Source organism: Amblyomma mixtum, chromosome 5 (assembly GCF_055824585.1).
Source record: "Amblyomma mixtum isolate Tamu chromosome 5, ASM5582458v1, whole genome shotgun sequence".
NCBI lineage: Eukaryota > Metazoa > Arthropoda > Arachnida > Ixodida > Ixodidae > Amblyomma > Amblyomma mixtum.
Window position 1 is genome coordinate 7,707,021 of NC_143016.1, and position 16,643 is coordinate 7,723,663.

Here is a 16,643-nt window from a genome sequence, read left to right on the forward strand (position 1 = left end):
CTTTTGCAATCCTGCAGTTAAGATGGCATGCAGTCAGCGCGTTCCAGTCGTATGGCCTGGCCGCCATTGTGGAGCGACTGTCTCTTGTCAAGTCCTTCGTGTTCGCGGACTTGGAAGTTTAAACACTTTCGGGCGAACACGGTGTGCAAAAAGGTTGGCACACGTGCCGCTGATGCCGCGAAGCTATCAGGTCCGCATGCTCGGTCGTCGGCATACGCAAAGCGGCAGTCTGTCCGTGGAGGGCGAGTCAACCGCCTGGTCGGGCCAGCTGGACGCAAGCGCACCGCTAGCTGTTGCCCCACTGCTTGGAGGGTCGCGTGCCGCCGCGGGCGAAGAGAGAAAGGGAGAGAGGACGGTTGAGAGGGAAGTGGATGCGCTTCGTCTGTTGCTCAATTAAGCTCCATTTGAGGGGGCTCCGTGCTGGGGCGTGGCCAGAACGTCGGGGGGGGGGGGGGGGGGGGGGGGGCGTGGGGGCGTGGAAACGCTGAACCGTTGCAGACTTTTGGAATTTTTAAGGGTAGCCCCCATAGAGGAAAAGAGAAGGGTGTAGGGAAACGTGCGGACACACAAATATATTCGCAGGTTAAGAAAGAGAAAAAAAAAGGACTCAGGTATACTTGTCATGATGCCGCACGGTAAAGGGGAAAATGACTTGAGGCGAGGTAAATCGTCTCCCTAAATTTTTACCCACGCCTTGATGCTGCCATGAATCAGAACAACAGTCCGCATGAGTAATATTTGCGCTCGCTGTATCAAAGATACCGCGGTGCCGAGCAGCGTGTCGGTTTCAAGCCTCAGCGAAAACTCGCACTCGTTGTCATCCCGCCACGCAACTGGTCGTGTACGCTCACAGTCAGTGGCGTCGGTCCCGGACTGTGAGTCTATCACCCCGTTCACAGGAGTCTTGGCCTTCGTCACTTATTGAATTCGCTTGGAACTGCGTAGCACTCTTGCGGGGCTTGCAATCAGAACTGCGGAAAACTTCACAGGACCTCCGACATATAAAAATGGCCAGGCTGCGGTACTTTTCTGACTGTTATCAGTGATATCTATATAAAAGGCTGCCCAACTTCTGTGGCCGGGCCGCATTTGATGGGGCGCTGCCGGACGACCTGTGAGATTTCTCAAGAAAGGGAAGAGGGAGAATGGTGCGCTGATTGTAGCGTTCCCTAAATGCATGTTTGCCTCGATCTCTAAAAGGCGCAGCTGCCTTTGCCTGCTACCGCGATCTCATTGTGGTCATAAAAGAAACGTCAACAGGCTTCATCCGTGGTATGTTAATTGGCGGAAAGTGGTCATTCAGATTCCTTCGCGCGCTTCGTAAAGGGTGACAACAGAACATATATTGTTGGCTTAAAGTGAACTGACGCGGTTAAGGCACACGGAAGGCGTAGGATCGTGTTTATTAGGAGACGAGCTAGACAGGCATGTAATTTTGGGCGGTTAAAGAGAATGCGCAACGAAGCCAAGACCCGCGCATCAGCGAGATTCCCTCGCGGCCGGGTGCAACTAAAGCCGTCGGCTGTATCGGGCAGGAGCGCGGCAGAACGGTGCTCGCCCCCCTCCCTCATGCGCGGAACGGGAGAAGAGAAAGGCCTCCTCCGTCGGAGCGGTGCTCCGCCTCGCACTCCGCTCGCCAGCCGTCGCCGCGCTGGAGCCGGAGACCACCTGTTGGGCCGAGGTTGCGGCGGCGCCGGCGATATGTCGGCGCTGGCTGCTGGAACGGTCTGCCGCCGTTAGGGCAGCGGCGGCGCCGCCCCGAACCGGGCCTGCGGGTCACCGGGCCGCCCCGGACAACCTGCGCGCTGCGGCGGCGGTTGCCCCCCTTGGGTCTCTGCCCTGATGCCCTAGCTGCGGCCGTGACCAGTCGCGAATCCCGAATATCATTATGTATATCTAATGTCGAGTCAGGTTGTGTTCTCCTATGCACTCGTTTACGGTAATCTCTCTTTGCCCCCCCCCCCCCCCTTTTTTTTTTGTTGTTGCAGTCAAGTCGTTTAGTTCAATTTTTAAGTTAAGCTCCGCCAACATTCATTCACCTGAGTGCGCTTGACGTCGACGCGACTAAATACTCGACCCACTGCGATGTCGGCTTCTTCGTTCAAGCTTGTGCGAATCTCCAAAGTGTCGAATTAAGTAGCGGCTTGCACTCAGTGTAACTTGCATTGAACCACAAAGAGCGAGAAGGAAAGGGAAGCCTTGCGGAGATCGAACTGCCCTTCCTCGCGAAATGACCGTTTTGTTTTTCTTCTTACCGCTTGCACCTGCCGCGGTGGCTCATTGTTTGGAACGCTCGGCTACTGAGCCGAAGTTACCGGTTTCGAACTCGGCCGCGTTTTGATGGAGGGGAAACGCAAGAGGCGCCCGTGTGCTGTGCGACGTCAATGTGCACGATAAAAATCCCCAGGTGGTCGAAATTATTCCGGAGACCTCCACTATGACACCTCTTTCTTCCTTCACTCCCTCCTTTAACCCTTCTTCCCTTATGGCGTTGTTCGGGTGTCCACTGATATGTGAGACAGATACTGCGCCAGTTAATTTCCCCCAAAACCAATTTCTCTCTGCTTGCAAACACACTGTGAAAGTCGCGGCTTATTGCAGCAAAGTTGTCACGGTAATATAAAGGCACATGGTGCTCCCGCATGCAGGATTTACCCCTGTATTTTTCATTGCTGATATCAACGTGCAAATTGCCGATGTTTTTTGTTTTTTTTTTTCGCCTGTGGATTAGGGCCTCGCTGCTATTCGAGTCTTTTTTGGCGAGCGGAGCGCCGCTCTTCAATCAATTACAGAAGATCGCGTCTGCATCTTACTTTACAAACTCCCGGTGAACGGTCGATGTCAGCTTCGTCGAAAAGCTGGTATTGAGAAACTTGTGCACTAGGTAGGCTAGTGATGTTCTCGGCAGTTTCCGGGTGTTTTTCCGTCACAAAAGTGCATGATACTAAAGGAATAAGAAATATATACGACGGTGGAGTTAAAATGCGTTCATGCGTACTTAGCTTTCGATTTTATTGGTTTGTCACATTCATGGTCTGAAGCTCTTGCGTCAAGCTCGTCGCTGTGTCCTCTTAATGCTGACCGCATGCAGCAGGTAACATTGGTACGTTGGCAGTAGCAACAACCACAAATAACCACTCTTAAGGCCCATCTCCATGGACACATCGGAGGCGCACCAGCGCAGCGCTTACGCGCCCAGCGCCGCACCGCGACAAGCGTCGAAAAACACATGCAACTCGATGGCCTGTCGCGGCTAGAGTTCCTGTATATGCTCCCGCAGGGAGCAGAGTTGCGCGAAGGTCCGCCATCATGTTCTAAGCTGTGCGGGCAAGCCACTTCTCGTACGTACAGGGGCTGCGTAGCTCGCTGTGTAGGGCGCTTGGGCTTTTTTTTTTTTTCTCCTTTAAATAGATTGACTTGATGGCAAGTTTCTAAACGTAACGCTGAAAACTAATCTGTGATTTGCCCAGGGTGTGCATACAGCACGAAAAAAAAAAAAATCGCCAAAGGTTAACAGCAAATCGTAATCCTGACAAACTGACGAAAAAAGACTGGAAACGGCCTGCGAGTTTTTTTTTCTTTCTGGAACTAGTAATTTCAGAAGAACAAGCAGTTCCGTTCCAGATGAGACAGCGTCTGTCCCATCCTGTCTTCCTGCGTGCACGTCTTAAGAACAAAAAGAGTATAGCGATGAATTACTTTTTTTCACAACTAGCACAGCCGTGTGTTCTGTACGAGTTATGCGCGGAAAATACGAAAACGCATCTCTCTAGAACCACATTAAAATAATTGTGCAACTTGTTGTAGGCAAGCAGACTAAAGCAATGGGAATGCATTGAACGAGGCGAGTCTGACATAACGAAAAAATTAACACTCAATTGCTTGCCCAACACATTTCACAAAATGTACCCCGTTGCTAAATGCAGTGATATAGTTCGGATCTTTAAAGGACCTTGAAAGTACTCTTACACGTAGATCTTATTTAACTTTCCTCATTTTTTATCGAAAAACACTATCGTTTCACCTTAGTTATTAAATTACAATAGTTGTTGATTACTGTGGTAGGTTTTCGTGCCTGCTTCATCCTTATTGCTCGGAAAAACTAATTTAATGTTCCGCTTTGCATTTTTGTACTCCTTCTTCGTAGATTCGACTTAGTTCGCAGTATCAAAACATTTTGCGACTCCTGGATTTTTTTAAAGCCGGGGTTATAGGCTGATTTGCTGTCTTCTAGCTGAAATTATTCGCGGTATCAAGATTTGCGACATTTGTTTACATGCCATTTTTTCCTATCCTATCGTCACATCTCTCACTTAATCCTTTTTTAGATGGTTTTTAAGGGCATTTTTATTAAGAACAATACTTTATAGCGTAGGCAGACAAATGGTTTAGGGGGGTTTAACTGCGACTCAGGCTATGACAGGGAACAGTACATGGCCTCTAGAATTTCGGCTCCATCGAAATTCGACAGCCGCGGCCGGGATCGAACCCGCGTCATTCGGGTCAGCAGCCGAGAGCTATAACCACTAAGCCACCGCAGCGGCTGCATAGGCAAATTAAATGTTTATGCAAGTGAGACTGGCATCGAAATGTAGCAAAACTTTGCATGGAATTTGCTTCTTGAACATTCATTGTCCCTTATATTTCACCTCGAACCATCACTACAGAAGGTTCGAAGCAGCAGTAGAGTAAGCAGAGCCTGCCCTAGTGAAGGGCCAAAGAGTTGCAGATGCAGACTGTAAATTCTACACAATTTTAATGCAGTGATATGCTACAAATACTGCTTCGAGGGACAGGTATAGGCTCAAACTAGTATCCATAAAAGGACACTAAGTGAAAGATATAGACAAACAAGATTTTCGTTGCCTGTTCCTTATTTGATAATGTGTGTGAGTTAGAAAAAAAACAAGTGATTTGTTCAAGGTAAACAAATGTCGACAGATGAAAAATGTTTTTACCAATACAATTCTGACCTCGCTGTCGAAACAGGCAAATGTTGGTTGTGATGGCACTGGTAGATCGTGAAACATGTTAGAAATTTTTATTTATTCATCAGTACTGTAAGCCTTTCAAAGCCGCAAACAGAAGAGGTTCATTCTCAAGAGCCGCTTGAGGCGCCGACGCACTTCGGCCGCCGACCTTCCACATGGCACTGCGTAAAACGCTTTGCCGTTTCCCTGTGCGATTGCTGCAGTTTGGCGCACTGCACCCAGTCATAGCTGACGAGTGCATCCGTCACTGCCACTTCAGAACACCAAACCTGACGCCACAGGTGTGCACGGAAAACAAATGAATGCCGACGGCGCGGGCACACATGAGGCGTCGAGCTGACAGCTCGCTCGGCGCTGCACCTGTGAAGTCAGCTTCTCCGCGGAGGGTAGAACACACGACGTCACGAAAATCATGTGACCGCCTCTCGGCGAGTGGCGTTCGGAGCGGCGAGGGAAAACAGACGCGCAACTCTGCTACCTATGGTAGCATATACAGGAATTCTAGTCGCGGCTACCGCGTTCAGCTCGGCTCGGCGAAGCAAACGGCGCGAAGGGCCGTACCGGATGCCGAGAGAACTACGTTCTCTGATTGGTTACACCGACCGCAAACCAGCGAGTCACTTCCGGCGCCGGCGCGAGCGAGGCGCGAGCGAGGCGCGAATATCTGACATGGACAGATATTTGCCAAGCGCCACCGCCGGCTCGCGTCGGCGCGTCGCGCATCCGCAGTCCGGCTCCGGCGTACGCTGGTACGCGTAGGCGCTGCGCTGGTGCGCGTCGGATGTGTCCATGGAGATGGGCCTTTATGTTAATTGCGTCGGACGGGTTTGAAGCGTGCTGGCAAGAAAAGTGCAAGATAGCACACGGAGACACACGGTGGACCGTCATCGACTTGTGACTGTCGCGGATCAGTCAGTTGTCCTATGTGAATGCGCCCCTACGTACTGTCTTCAATTTCGCTGCCATCATACCTTATACTGCGTGAAACTATAGCTAGCCCAAATGTCAGATTTAACTAGCTTTGGACCAGCCATCTTCGAGTTTCCATCTTCGCCGTCTTTGGCGGTGCAGAAGCCCGGCTTCTCCACGTTTTTGCACCAGGAAAACATAGCTTGCAACTTGCGCGGCTGTCAATGCATTTTCCTCGCGAAGTGATTATCCAGTCCTCGTGCGCGGCCAGCCAGAAGTTTCGCGCAAACGAAGGAACTATTTCGGGCGTTAGGCGTCGCTTGTTCGCTTCGCGATTTTCAGGGAATAACGAGGTGCGGATGCGCAAGGCAGGATGCTGTCCCGGGTGGTTGGTGGCATATTTGCGCTTGGCTTATACGTTCCCCCGCCCCCTCCCCTCCGTTTGTCTTTTTGAGTATTGGCAGGAAGGCTTTTTATGTATTGGCAAGAACTGTTCCGTCACGGTTTTTCAATACGTCGCCGTTACTTCGTTGAAAATTCTCCTATTCCTTGCCAAAACAGGGATGGAGGTGTGGGTGACGCGCGGAGGAATCGTTCTGCAGGACCCCCCCCCCCCCCCCCCGCAAAGTTAAAGAATCACGTAGTTACCATTCAGGAAAGAGGTCGCTCAATGTTACCTGCTGTCGGTGCCGAGTGTTCTCACATGCAAACTATAGTAGCAAGCGGTCCTTCCTTCCATGACAACACGAAAACCCTTTGCACTGGTGCCACGACACGCATCCCCTTTTCATCATCATCATCAGCCTGGCTACGCCCACTGCAGGGCAAATACCTTTCCTGTGTCTCTCCAATTAACCCTGCCCTGTGTCGACTGCGGCCTCCGTATTCCCGCTAACTTCTTCATCCCATCCCCTTCAGCCAAAAATCTAATGATACCCGTTCACATACTAGCCTGCTTCTTTGAGTATATGTTTAGTTGCAGACGTCTGCGCGACATATATATTAAGACATGACTGTACGGCACCGCGGTGGCTCAGTGGTTATGGCGCGCTCGGCTGCAGATTAGAAAGACATCGGTTCGATCCCGGCCGCAGCGGTCGAATTTCGACGCAGGCGACATTCTTAGAAGCTCTTGTACTGTGCTATGTCAATGCACGTCAAAGAACCCCAGGTGGTCGAAATTTCCGCAGCCCCTCACTACGGCGTCCCTTGTAGCCTGAGTCGCTTTGGGACGTTAAACTTCATAAACCAAACCACATGACTGTACATTTCGCAAACGAATGAGTAAGGCGACACCCCCGTGGTTTTCGGCAGTGAAAAGGTAATTACCGTCTTTAACAGAGGGCGCACAGGAAGGATGGAATTGTACCGCATATACAGTATCAATAAGTATTGACGATAGTCCTTCAGATAACTCTACTCTGATTTCCGACGCACAACTAGCACACATGCGACGGCATATAAGCATAGGGTTATCAGCCTGAAATGCATGCACAGAATATCGCAAGCAGGGCCATCTGTGCAGGCATATCGCATTGTATACTAGCTGCGTCTCTCTTTTGTGTACTGTTGGGTCTGGGGCATCCCACCGCTGCCACCACTGTTGGGACTGGGAGTCCGAGCCAGGAAACTGTCGAGGCGACGGTGAGTCAAATGACTTTTATGTACAGTATGTACAAGGGCTTTTACATGATACAAGGGTCAAGAGCACCACGGGCTAGCACAAAGAAGAAGGGGCCCCGGCGGCGAGCGTAGCTCCGGCGTGATGGCTCTTCTGCTGCCCGTCTGCTGCTCGGGTTCAGCTCGGCTCCGCTTTTAAAGCCGCTGGTAACGGTTACGGCAGCCAGCCGTTCAAATCCTCCAATCAGGTCACGGCACTGGCCACCGTTCAAATTAGACCAATGGTCGAGAGCCGGCGAGCGTCGGAGGAGTTCGCACCGACGGAGAGGAGGGGAGGAGGAAGGGTCCGTGTCGGCGCCGCGGTGGCGGGATGAGTCACGCTGCACGTCGCGACATGTCCGAGAGAGTCTGGGCCTGCTTTGAGCGCCGGCGGGCGCGCAGCGCTGGTTTAGACAGGCCCGCCAGCGAAATGGGAGCTCCGGCACTACAGCACCACCGCCGCCAGACAATGCGCCACGAAGACGAGCTACTTCCGCGTGGCTCGGATGCGGGGCGTGCTCGTACGCCAGGCACCTCCAAGTTCTCGTCCCGTGTTCAGCAGCAGGTAGCTCCAGGCTCCTTTCCGTGAACAGGTCCCGCTCGTCAGGACAGGATCCCTGCTCCGCAGCTTTGTCGTCCAGGTGCCGGGACCAGCTTCACTCGGTCCTTCGGAAGAGCTTGCTTCTCGGCATCGGTCGTTGATCGTTCTGCATGTTGCCAAGAACCGACCGACACCAGGCAACACCCAACACGAGCAAGTGCCCTCCGTCACCCGTCAAAACGCCAGACTTCAAAGTAAAAAAAAAACTCTGCTGGCTATATTTTGTGTCCCCTTTTTGTTCCCTCTTCTACAAGAGACACATGTGGGATACAAGAACTCCAAAGTAATTAACTCAGACAAAGTGTCAAACACATGAAACACTCGGAATGAAATGAATGCAAAATAAATTCGCTCTCTTGAGATCACTCGGCCAGGAAAACACTCAGCTTAGGCCACAAATGAGGACATAATTTTTTCCCCTATCTACGAGCGAACTTAACAGCTGTTCGCGAAGAGACAAAATGTAGGTCACGAGGAGGCGAAGGCAGCCTTGCTTAGAACACACGGTTTAGTGCGTCTACGCCAGCGTTTAACTCGGTTAAACAACACCCGCTACCGCGGAAGCTAATGACTCTGCCTCTTTAGCTGTAGCTGCGCTTTTCTCTCTCTCTCTACTACCGTGGTAGCTAATATCTCTGCCTCTTTCGCGGTATACGTGCTTTTCTCTCTCTCTGTACTTGTCTTTCCAGTTTCTAGGGGAGGTACAGTACGAGAACGATTTGTTTTCACTTACTGACGACTTATCCCGTTCTTAGCGCTTCGCGCGCCAGTTGCGGCGTTCAATTGCAAGTGAACAACGCTTCCGGTTGGACTGTTGTTTCTTTCTCTCTGTTCGTGGTGGCAAGTGAGACCTCCCACGAGTCGTCCATTTCTCGCGCACCTTTTTGCCTCTCCGCTGAATGTGAGGGTCGCATCTACACGGTCTTTTGATTTCACGCCTACCGACTAGCGTTATCCTGACACTCGGCTTTTCATCGCGATAACTGTGCTTGGCCGGGCGCTTAGACGGTTTCTTGCAAATTTTCTTGCCCCTGTCACTGCGGCCTCGTGCAACCTTTCGCTCTTTGAGCCGTCCTCGCGTTTTCCCTGTGCGCGCGTGCCGCTTTCTGTGGGACCGCGGTTTCTCCCGTGACTTCCGTGGAAAGCGAAAGCCTACATGAGAGTACGCGCCTTTGCGCGTCTTGTTCTCTGTGTACTGGCGGCAAGATTCACGCTTGTCCCGCTCCTTAATTTTTCGCCTGCCGCGCAGAGCCCTCTTGAATATCGGTTTCCTCCCTCGATACTCATTCCCGCGCGAATGCTTGCACGGTTTCTTTTTTGCAGTCTATTCTACTGCCCAGATCCATCTGCCTCGGCACACTTATGTGTTTCGCTTTGCGCGATAGCGACGCCTGGAACACTTTGTGACGTTCCGTGCGTGAGCTACCAGGGCCCATATCTTCGGCGGAATCTTCTCTGTGCTCAACCGTCCTACTCCCTTGTCTCCCCTTAAACGGTCCGCGTTCGGCGGCGCCGCGTAGACGGAGCCCCCAGCGGCGGCAAAGCCACTGAAGGGGTACGGTCCGCGTTCGGCGGCGCCGCGTTGACGGAGCCCCCAGCGGCGGCAAGCCACTGAAGGGGTACAATGGTACAAAGGCGCCGGCGGGAGGGAAAGCCAGCCCAATTAGGCTGCCTGGCCGTACAAGGACACAGGAGAGGCTGACAACCCGACAAGAGAAGAAAGCTGCCGGCGGGAGACAAACGACATTCCAACGAGGGAGGTCGGGGGTGCCGCGGCGCCGCCGTGGAAAGGAGGAAGAAAGAAACAATCCAGCCTGGGAGACAGGAGATCGGGCGTGGCCGGCGGAGCAGATATAGCTGGGGAGTGCGGACGAAACGGACGCTCGGGACGACATCGTTCACGAAAAGGGTCCTTCAGCGCCGAAGCCGGACGGCGCGCAGCTTCTGCCAGCAACCGACGGATCGCAACTCCGGAGCCCCTCCATCGCCCCCATGACGGCGTCGCCACGTAAGCTCGGACACCCCAGCCTCTGATGTACCATGTATAATTATTGATTACATCATTTTGTTTAAACTGAGCCATACGGTGTCTTCTTGCCTCTCCGTCCCGTGTGGACCTGCGCATTATGTGGGGTCGTCACAACTTCTTTAGCTCTGATTCTGACGCTAGTTTCAGGGCTGTCGAAGTGACTGACTTTGCTGCTATCCATGTGCCGTTGAAGCTGATGCTTCCGATGGTGGCAACCCGTTTTCGCGCGTTTGCCCTTTCTCTCTTTTCGGCGGCGACCGTCTTTCTTATGCCTGCCTTTCATCTTTCGGCGGCACCACTCTTTCTTTTGCCTGCCTTTCATCGTCTTTCGGTGACAGCTCTCTCTCTTGAGTTTGCCTTTCCTCTCCTTTCGACGGCAGCACTGTTTCTCTTGCTTGGCTATCACCTTGTGGCGATAGCTCACATTCCTGAACTGGCGGTTCCTTTTCTTCGGGTTGCAGCTTTCTATCGTGAGCTTTCCTTTCATTTTCGCCTGTGGAAGCACATTCTGCTTCCGTCGCCTAGGTTTCTGCTCTCTGACAACATCACTCCGATTGTCAGCCAATTCACCTGCGCTACCTGGCTCACGTCTATCTATGGCGCATTTACTAGCCTCCTCCAAACTGCGTTCTTCCTTGTCAGCCTCTACGAGTGCATATTCGTCCTCATCTTTCTCGGAAGGAATGACGTCTACAGACCCCATGTCGTCTGGAAGGTTCTGTTCTCCACTGTCGTCCAGCACCTTAGTTTCTTCAGGCGCAGACGAACCAGTGTTTTCTACTGACATGAGTGCTGGTATACAGCTCTCGTCATGCTCCTGACGCGTTTCAGCCAATTTCGGATGAGGGTCGGCTCTGCACTCAGTCGCGATGTTCCCGCTACTGCAGCTGCTTTCTGGAATGTCGTAAAGCTCAGAGCAGTGCGAAAGCACGGGACTCGTTTCGCATTCCTCGCCAGAGACACCAACGCACAACTCAGCGTCCGCAAACTCTACATGCGTCTGCTTCCGTTGATCGTAAGTGTCGGGTTTCTGCATCTCTGCCGAACGCGCTGCACAACACGGTGTGCCGTCCTCATCTACTTCGCTTGCGTCGGCGCAAGCGTTTTCATTAATGTCCAGACGGACGTCCTCTCTACCCTGTTCGGCAACTTCTCCTGCTTTCGACACGCTAGGAGATTCGCTTTCCGGTAACTCCGCCACAATTTCAATGGGCGAGACCTCTGTAAGTGCATCGTCCGATGCTGTGACTACCTTCTCCGATGGTACAGAGGCTTTCTCAGTCGGCGAATGCGGGGCAATTCCCACTGTTACAGCAGTAGTTACATCTGCCACGTACGGACTACCTTCCTCTGTGCCGCATTGGCAGGGCTGCTTCACAGCTATACACTCCACCTCTGTGTCACGATCTTCCGACCCTTCAGCATTTTCGAGCCACTCTAAAATGTCGGCTTTAAACTGGTAGGGAAAATCGTTAAACGATGGGGTGCTATTCTCTCGCAGGTACCTTTGGCGAAGGTCCAGCGGTGACACGTTATATCTCGCCAGTAAGAAGCTTTTCAGCTCATCGTAGTCCGCCAAGCCGCCGTCCAACAGGCGTTTGACAACGTCATACGCTTCACTGGAAAGCAGGGCTACCAACTTCTGTGCCCAAAAATTCCGCTCAACGCGCTTTCTCTCGCAGACGCTCTCAAACGCCGCCAAATATTTCGCCATATCCTCGGCGATCACGAAGGGCCGTGACCTGTCTCTCGGCTGCCGACTATTAGTCTCATTCAGAACGGATAATGTTTCATATATCTCGAAACTCATCTCATGCGCTTCAAGCTCGAGGCCCCTCAGTTTCCTGACGCGAGCACGCCGTTTTGCCTCAAGCTGCTTCTGTTTTTCGGCCTCTTCGCGCTCACGGCGTTCTGTGATCTCTTCCCACGCCTCATTGGCTTCCTCAGCCGTTACATCCTCTGCCCGCATGATCTCAAGAATCGCATGCTTTTGTTTTGCGGGGCCCAAATCAATGCCCAACTCTTCACAAATTTCGATCAGTTCCTTCACTTTGAAGTTCTCCATCGCGCACAATAGCCTCTTGTAGTTTGCCCTTTTCTTAGAATTCCCTTGCCGTTCACTACTATAGCGCTACTAGTATGACACGCGCAAGTAATTCTTTTCAACAACGCTTCGTTTACTCCCTCTGCACCAGCTTTCGTTTCAAAGCGCTCCGACTCAATATGTTTTATATCCCCATATTGTACCGCTGCATTAGCGGAACAGCCCGACCCACATGGAGCGGTTTTCTCGCGGAAAACCTGCGTACGGCCGCCCGGCGGCGGCCGCTTGGCCGCCGGCGGCCGTTCGCCGCCGACCAAGCAGTGCTAGATACGTTCGCCCGGCGGTCAGCCGCTCACCGGAAGCGGCGAATGCGGGCTGTCAGCCCGGACCAATGAGGGCGCTCTCTTCCCGCATCTAGCTTCCGCCCGCGCGCGGCGACAAACATGGCGGCGCCTTTCGAAGCCGGACCCCTCGCTTCGGACTGAATTCTCGTTGTTGCTGCCTTTTTCACTGCGTTCACTGGCCGTAAATGGAGCACCGGTCTTTCGCTTCGTCTCGCCTTGCCTATAATAAAACTTATAAGTGATAAATTTGCCTTATTTTTTTTATTTAGAGTGACGATTCTCCCACTTCTAGGCTTAAGAGGAGAGCCGGTTAGTTTACAATAATGGTTCCTGTCCCGAGAACCAGATGGCGCTACTATAGGCTGAGTCTATTTTTGCGTCTCTGCTAGCAGCAGCTGCCGGTGGCTCGGCGCGCAGGGTGAAACCGAGTGGGGGTGGAGTGGAGAGGGGAGATAGCATGCGCTGAACTAAATAGTGAGAATGCGCCCTCCAATAAACAATGGCTTTAGAGTAAGCTTACAAATCTTATTTTTTTTGTTTTTGTCGGCAGCGGTTTGGCGGCAGCCGCCCGTTTTCCGCCTCTTGTGGTGCGGCACACCGGCGTTGCGTCCGCGTTCCGCCGCGCCGCTCAAAATCCGCAGCGCAAGTTCGCTCCATGTGGGTCGCCGCCTCGAGATGTTTCAAGCTGTGTTCACAAGAAGTGGATTAGACGTCAGGAGAGCGTCTTGGGAACATGTCATCAAGTTGTCTTCCTCATCTTGCGAAGATGTATTAGACATCTATAGAAAATGAAAATGTGTTCAGTGGGATAAACTCTACTTCGACTCCGAAAACATCTCGGGCTGCGGCGAAAAAGGCCGTGTTGGGCGCTCGAAGCCACAATTACAATAGTGTTTTTGTCAGAGGTGCTCACGCAAGCACAAACAAACAAACAGACAAACAAACAAACAAACAAACGACAAGCGCGGAGGTGATAACAGCTTCTGTCATCGGCGACCCTGAATATATACGACGTGTTTAAAGGAAGTCATTCCCTTTCTACAGGAGCACAGATGAAGCTGCAGCTTTTCTTCGGCATATATGAATGCTTTGCTGCACGAGGTGTAACAGGAAAGTGTTCAATGCCTTTGCCAAAAGCTACAAATGCTTCGCTGTTTGAGACCGCTGATGTGCGATTCCGCCTGTTCCTCAGTGACTTTATTTCTTGCTCGAAGCCGCTATCGACCAAGGCATTTACGTGGGACTCTATGCATAGTATCCGTTTCAGAGGTATTAGATGACAGCACGTATACTCCTCCTATGTGGAAACAGTAAATATTCACATGTTTGGAGCTGTGAAGGCCCACGCACGGACGGGGTGTCTGACTCTTGGTGGAGGCGTTCCTATTTGCGAAATGCATTTGTGGGTCTCTCAGCGCCGATAAATTGAGGTTTTGCATAGTTTTCCCATAGAAAATACCTCGCTTGGTGGGTTTCTATAGATGACCCGATGAAGAAACAATTCCTTCCACTTAAGGAGAAAGGAGTTTCAGGGAATTGATATCTGACCTTGAGAATTCTCATGCATGCTGCTTCGTTGATACAAGCAACCGCCTAGCTGTCCAGAATGGAACGATAATGCCGCTACCGTCAGAGAGTTGGCTGAACAATGCATGTACCGCCGCCCGAATGCCCGAGCGCGTGGTTATAAGCGCCCCCGAGCGCTTAACTTGGGTCCTAGACCATGGTGGATGGAAGGCACCCGGTATGGTCAGCCGCCTCAAACACATCGCACAGCGTGGTCTCGGACCCAGTGGCCAACGCTCCGCGATGCTGTCGATCCAGGCCACGAACACGAGTTTTCATGTTAAGTTAGCGGGAAGCGGAATCTCAAATTGTCGGCAGCTGAAGCAGGTCTGCTGGAAGGATGCGGCGCCGGAACTTGCATTGTTGCGCACTTTAATCACTGTTTTCTGAGAATTTTGAAGCGGAAGTTAACTCTAATTTATCCGCCGTCTATACAGTGTTTCGACTCTTAATATATGGCAAACCTGTGCCTCGTGTGTTTTGGGAGGTGCATGTGGTTCCGATTGGCTCACCATATGAGACGGGACTTTACCGACGAAATGTAAACGTAAATATTTACATTGAAGGGGCCTCACTATGACGTTGTTCAACTGGACGACGTCATTTTGGAACGCGGTCCATACAATCTACAGCTGTATGACGGATGAGTACGGTTCGTTGCGTCACAGTTCGTACGCAGCGATCGAGAAGCCGCACCGCGTTTACTATACGCGCACGTCACGTTTGCGTCACGTAGGCCTTTGACCCGAATCGAGTGCGTTTGCTGAGCCCTCCCCCCTATTCCCGCTTCGTGTCTTCATAGAAGCACAAGTGTGCACCACAATAAACACGGCGTCTTTTACGCCCCAAACTTCGCACGCCGCACAGCGCGTCACGTTGCACGTCAGCCGCGCTGCGAACAATGCGCAGCAACTGGAAGCAGCACGCGCGTTTGCAAGAACCCGGGGCTGCCTGCTCCACGTGCCCGTTCCGTGACGTCAGCTGACGTCAGAGCACGTCAGGCTCGTCACGTTTCGCGAGAAGCGCAGCCGTTTTTCAGGCCTCTTTACGGCCGACCCGAGGGCTGAAAAAGGGGGAGGCCGCGAGCCATGCCTCGCTGCTCGAGTTTTCGATCGGTTAGCGTCGTCGTCGGGTCGGCATGTCCACTTCCTCGTCCGGCCATGCAGTATGTGGTGAGTGCGTCAGCGGCCGAGACCCCGGTGGTGGTGGTGGTTGGGTTTGGCGCCGCGCCCTATTTGATGCCTGTGCTGGTACAGGCGCCGATAAAAATTGATGTATAGAAGGCAGTGTGTGTGCTGCGAAGCAGTCGCCGAACACTGGCCCACTGGGATGGTTCCTGCTCGTCCGCTGTGTTAGATATCCCACTCGTGCCAGTCGCTTTCTTTTGATGAAGCGAAAAAGAAAATCAGAAGCCCTGTCGCGGCCCAATAGCGAGGCCCCCGCCCCCAACGCCGTTTAGAGCAGAGTTGCTCTGAGCGTATTGTCTCGATGCGTATTTATAGCCGGACGTTACTCGAATCAATTGAATCGTATTGAATTTTGACATAAGTTACAGCATTTGGCTGTTTCATGCTAAGCACTGCGAAGCTGTAGTACCGAACTGATGCCCGCGGTTCGAGTTTCGGTCAGGAGAGATTGCGTTTGGACCTGTAAGCAACACACAAATCCATTTGCACTGATCTGGAAGGCAGCTGCGCCATTTCCTCTTTATGCCTCAGCTAGAAGGTTGTTTGTTTTCCAGTTTAACGGCTTCGTCCTCGCCGGAAACCGAAACTCCGAAAGCCCAGTACATGCTCTAAGAAGCTGCCTTTACCCACAGCTAAAGGTGGTGACGCCACGATATAAAGAACCTGAGGTATTCGGATTTGATATTCCACCGTGAAAGCCGAAACGGTGTTTGTTCGCGTCGTGTGACAGCGACAGTTTGAGCACCGCTGCTTCGCCAAAGCACGTCGGGGGTCCTGCAAACGTTGTGAGGTGTTACGCAGTATTGTCTATAGCAGGGGTTCTCAAACTGGGTTCCGCGGAACACAGGGGTTCCGCGGGCTGTCTTCTCGTGTTCCGCGAGAACCCTCACCGGCCGTGACCCGGCAGCTGATACGAGACTGGCTCTGAGTGCTGCTGAGCCATTCTTTGACTTGCTCTTAAAAGGGAAGCAGTACCACCCATCACATTAGTATTTGTATTAATCTGTGCAATAAACATTTAACTTTTGCAACTCTCTCTTTGCAAAAATGCACTCGAAAACATTGCTGGTAAGTGAAAGCAGGGGGGAGGGGGGGGGGGGGGGGGGGGGGGGTTCCCTGGAACTAATTGAAGGCTTTTGGGGTTCCTCCAAGCAAAAAAGTTTGAGAACCCCTGGTCTATAGGACTAACTCAGCGACCGCTACTTGCTGGCTATGGCGATGCCATTGCGCGTTTCAAGCAACGGAAATGTGGCACTCTTCGTTCCTTGCGGCAGCTGATGGGTCTCGCATATCGCCACATGCTCGATAGTAAA

General features: G+C 52.3%; 1 protein-coding gene across 2 annotated transcripts in view; it reads left to right on the top strand.

The window, feature by feature from the left end:
- LOC149341245 (uncharacterized) overlaps positions 1–16,643 on the top strand; it is a 98,034-nt gene that overhangs the window by 46,713 nt on the left and 34,678 nt on the right. The window contains exon 1 of one of the 2 annotated variants that reach the window (XM_089543224.1): positions 15,224–15,315. The exons of the other annotated variant lie outside the window; for it this stretch is intronic. Coding sequence (XP_089399350.1) covers positions 15,311–15,315 — 5 coding nt within the window. The 5' untranslated portion in view covers positions 15,224–15,310. Of the gene's footprint in view, positions 1–15,223; positions 15,316–16,643 lie in introns of those variants that run through there. 2 annotated transcript variants of the gene reach the window in all.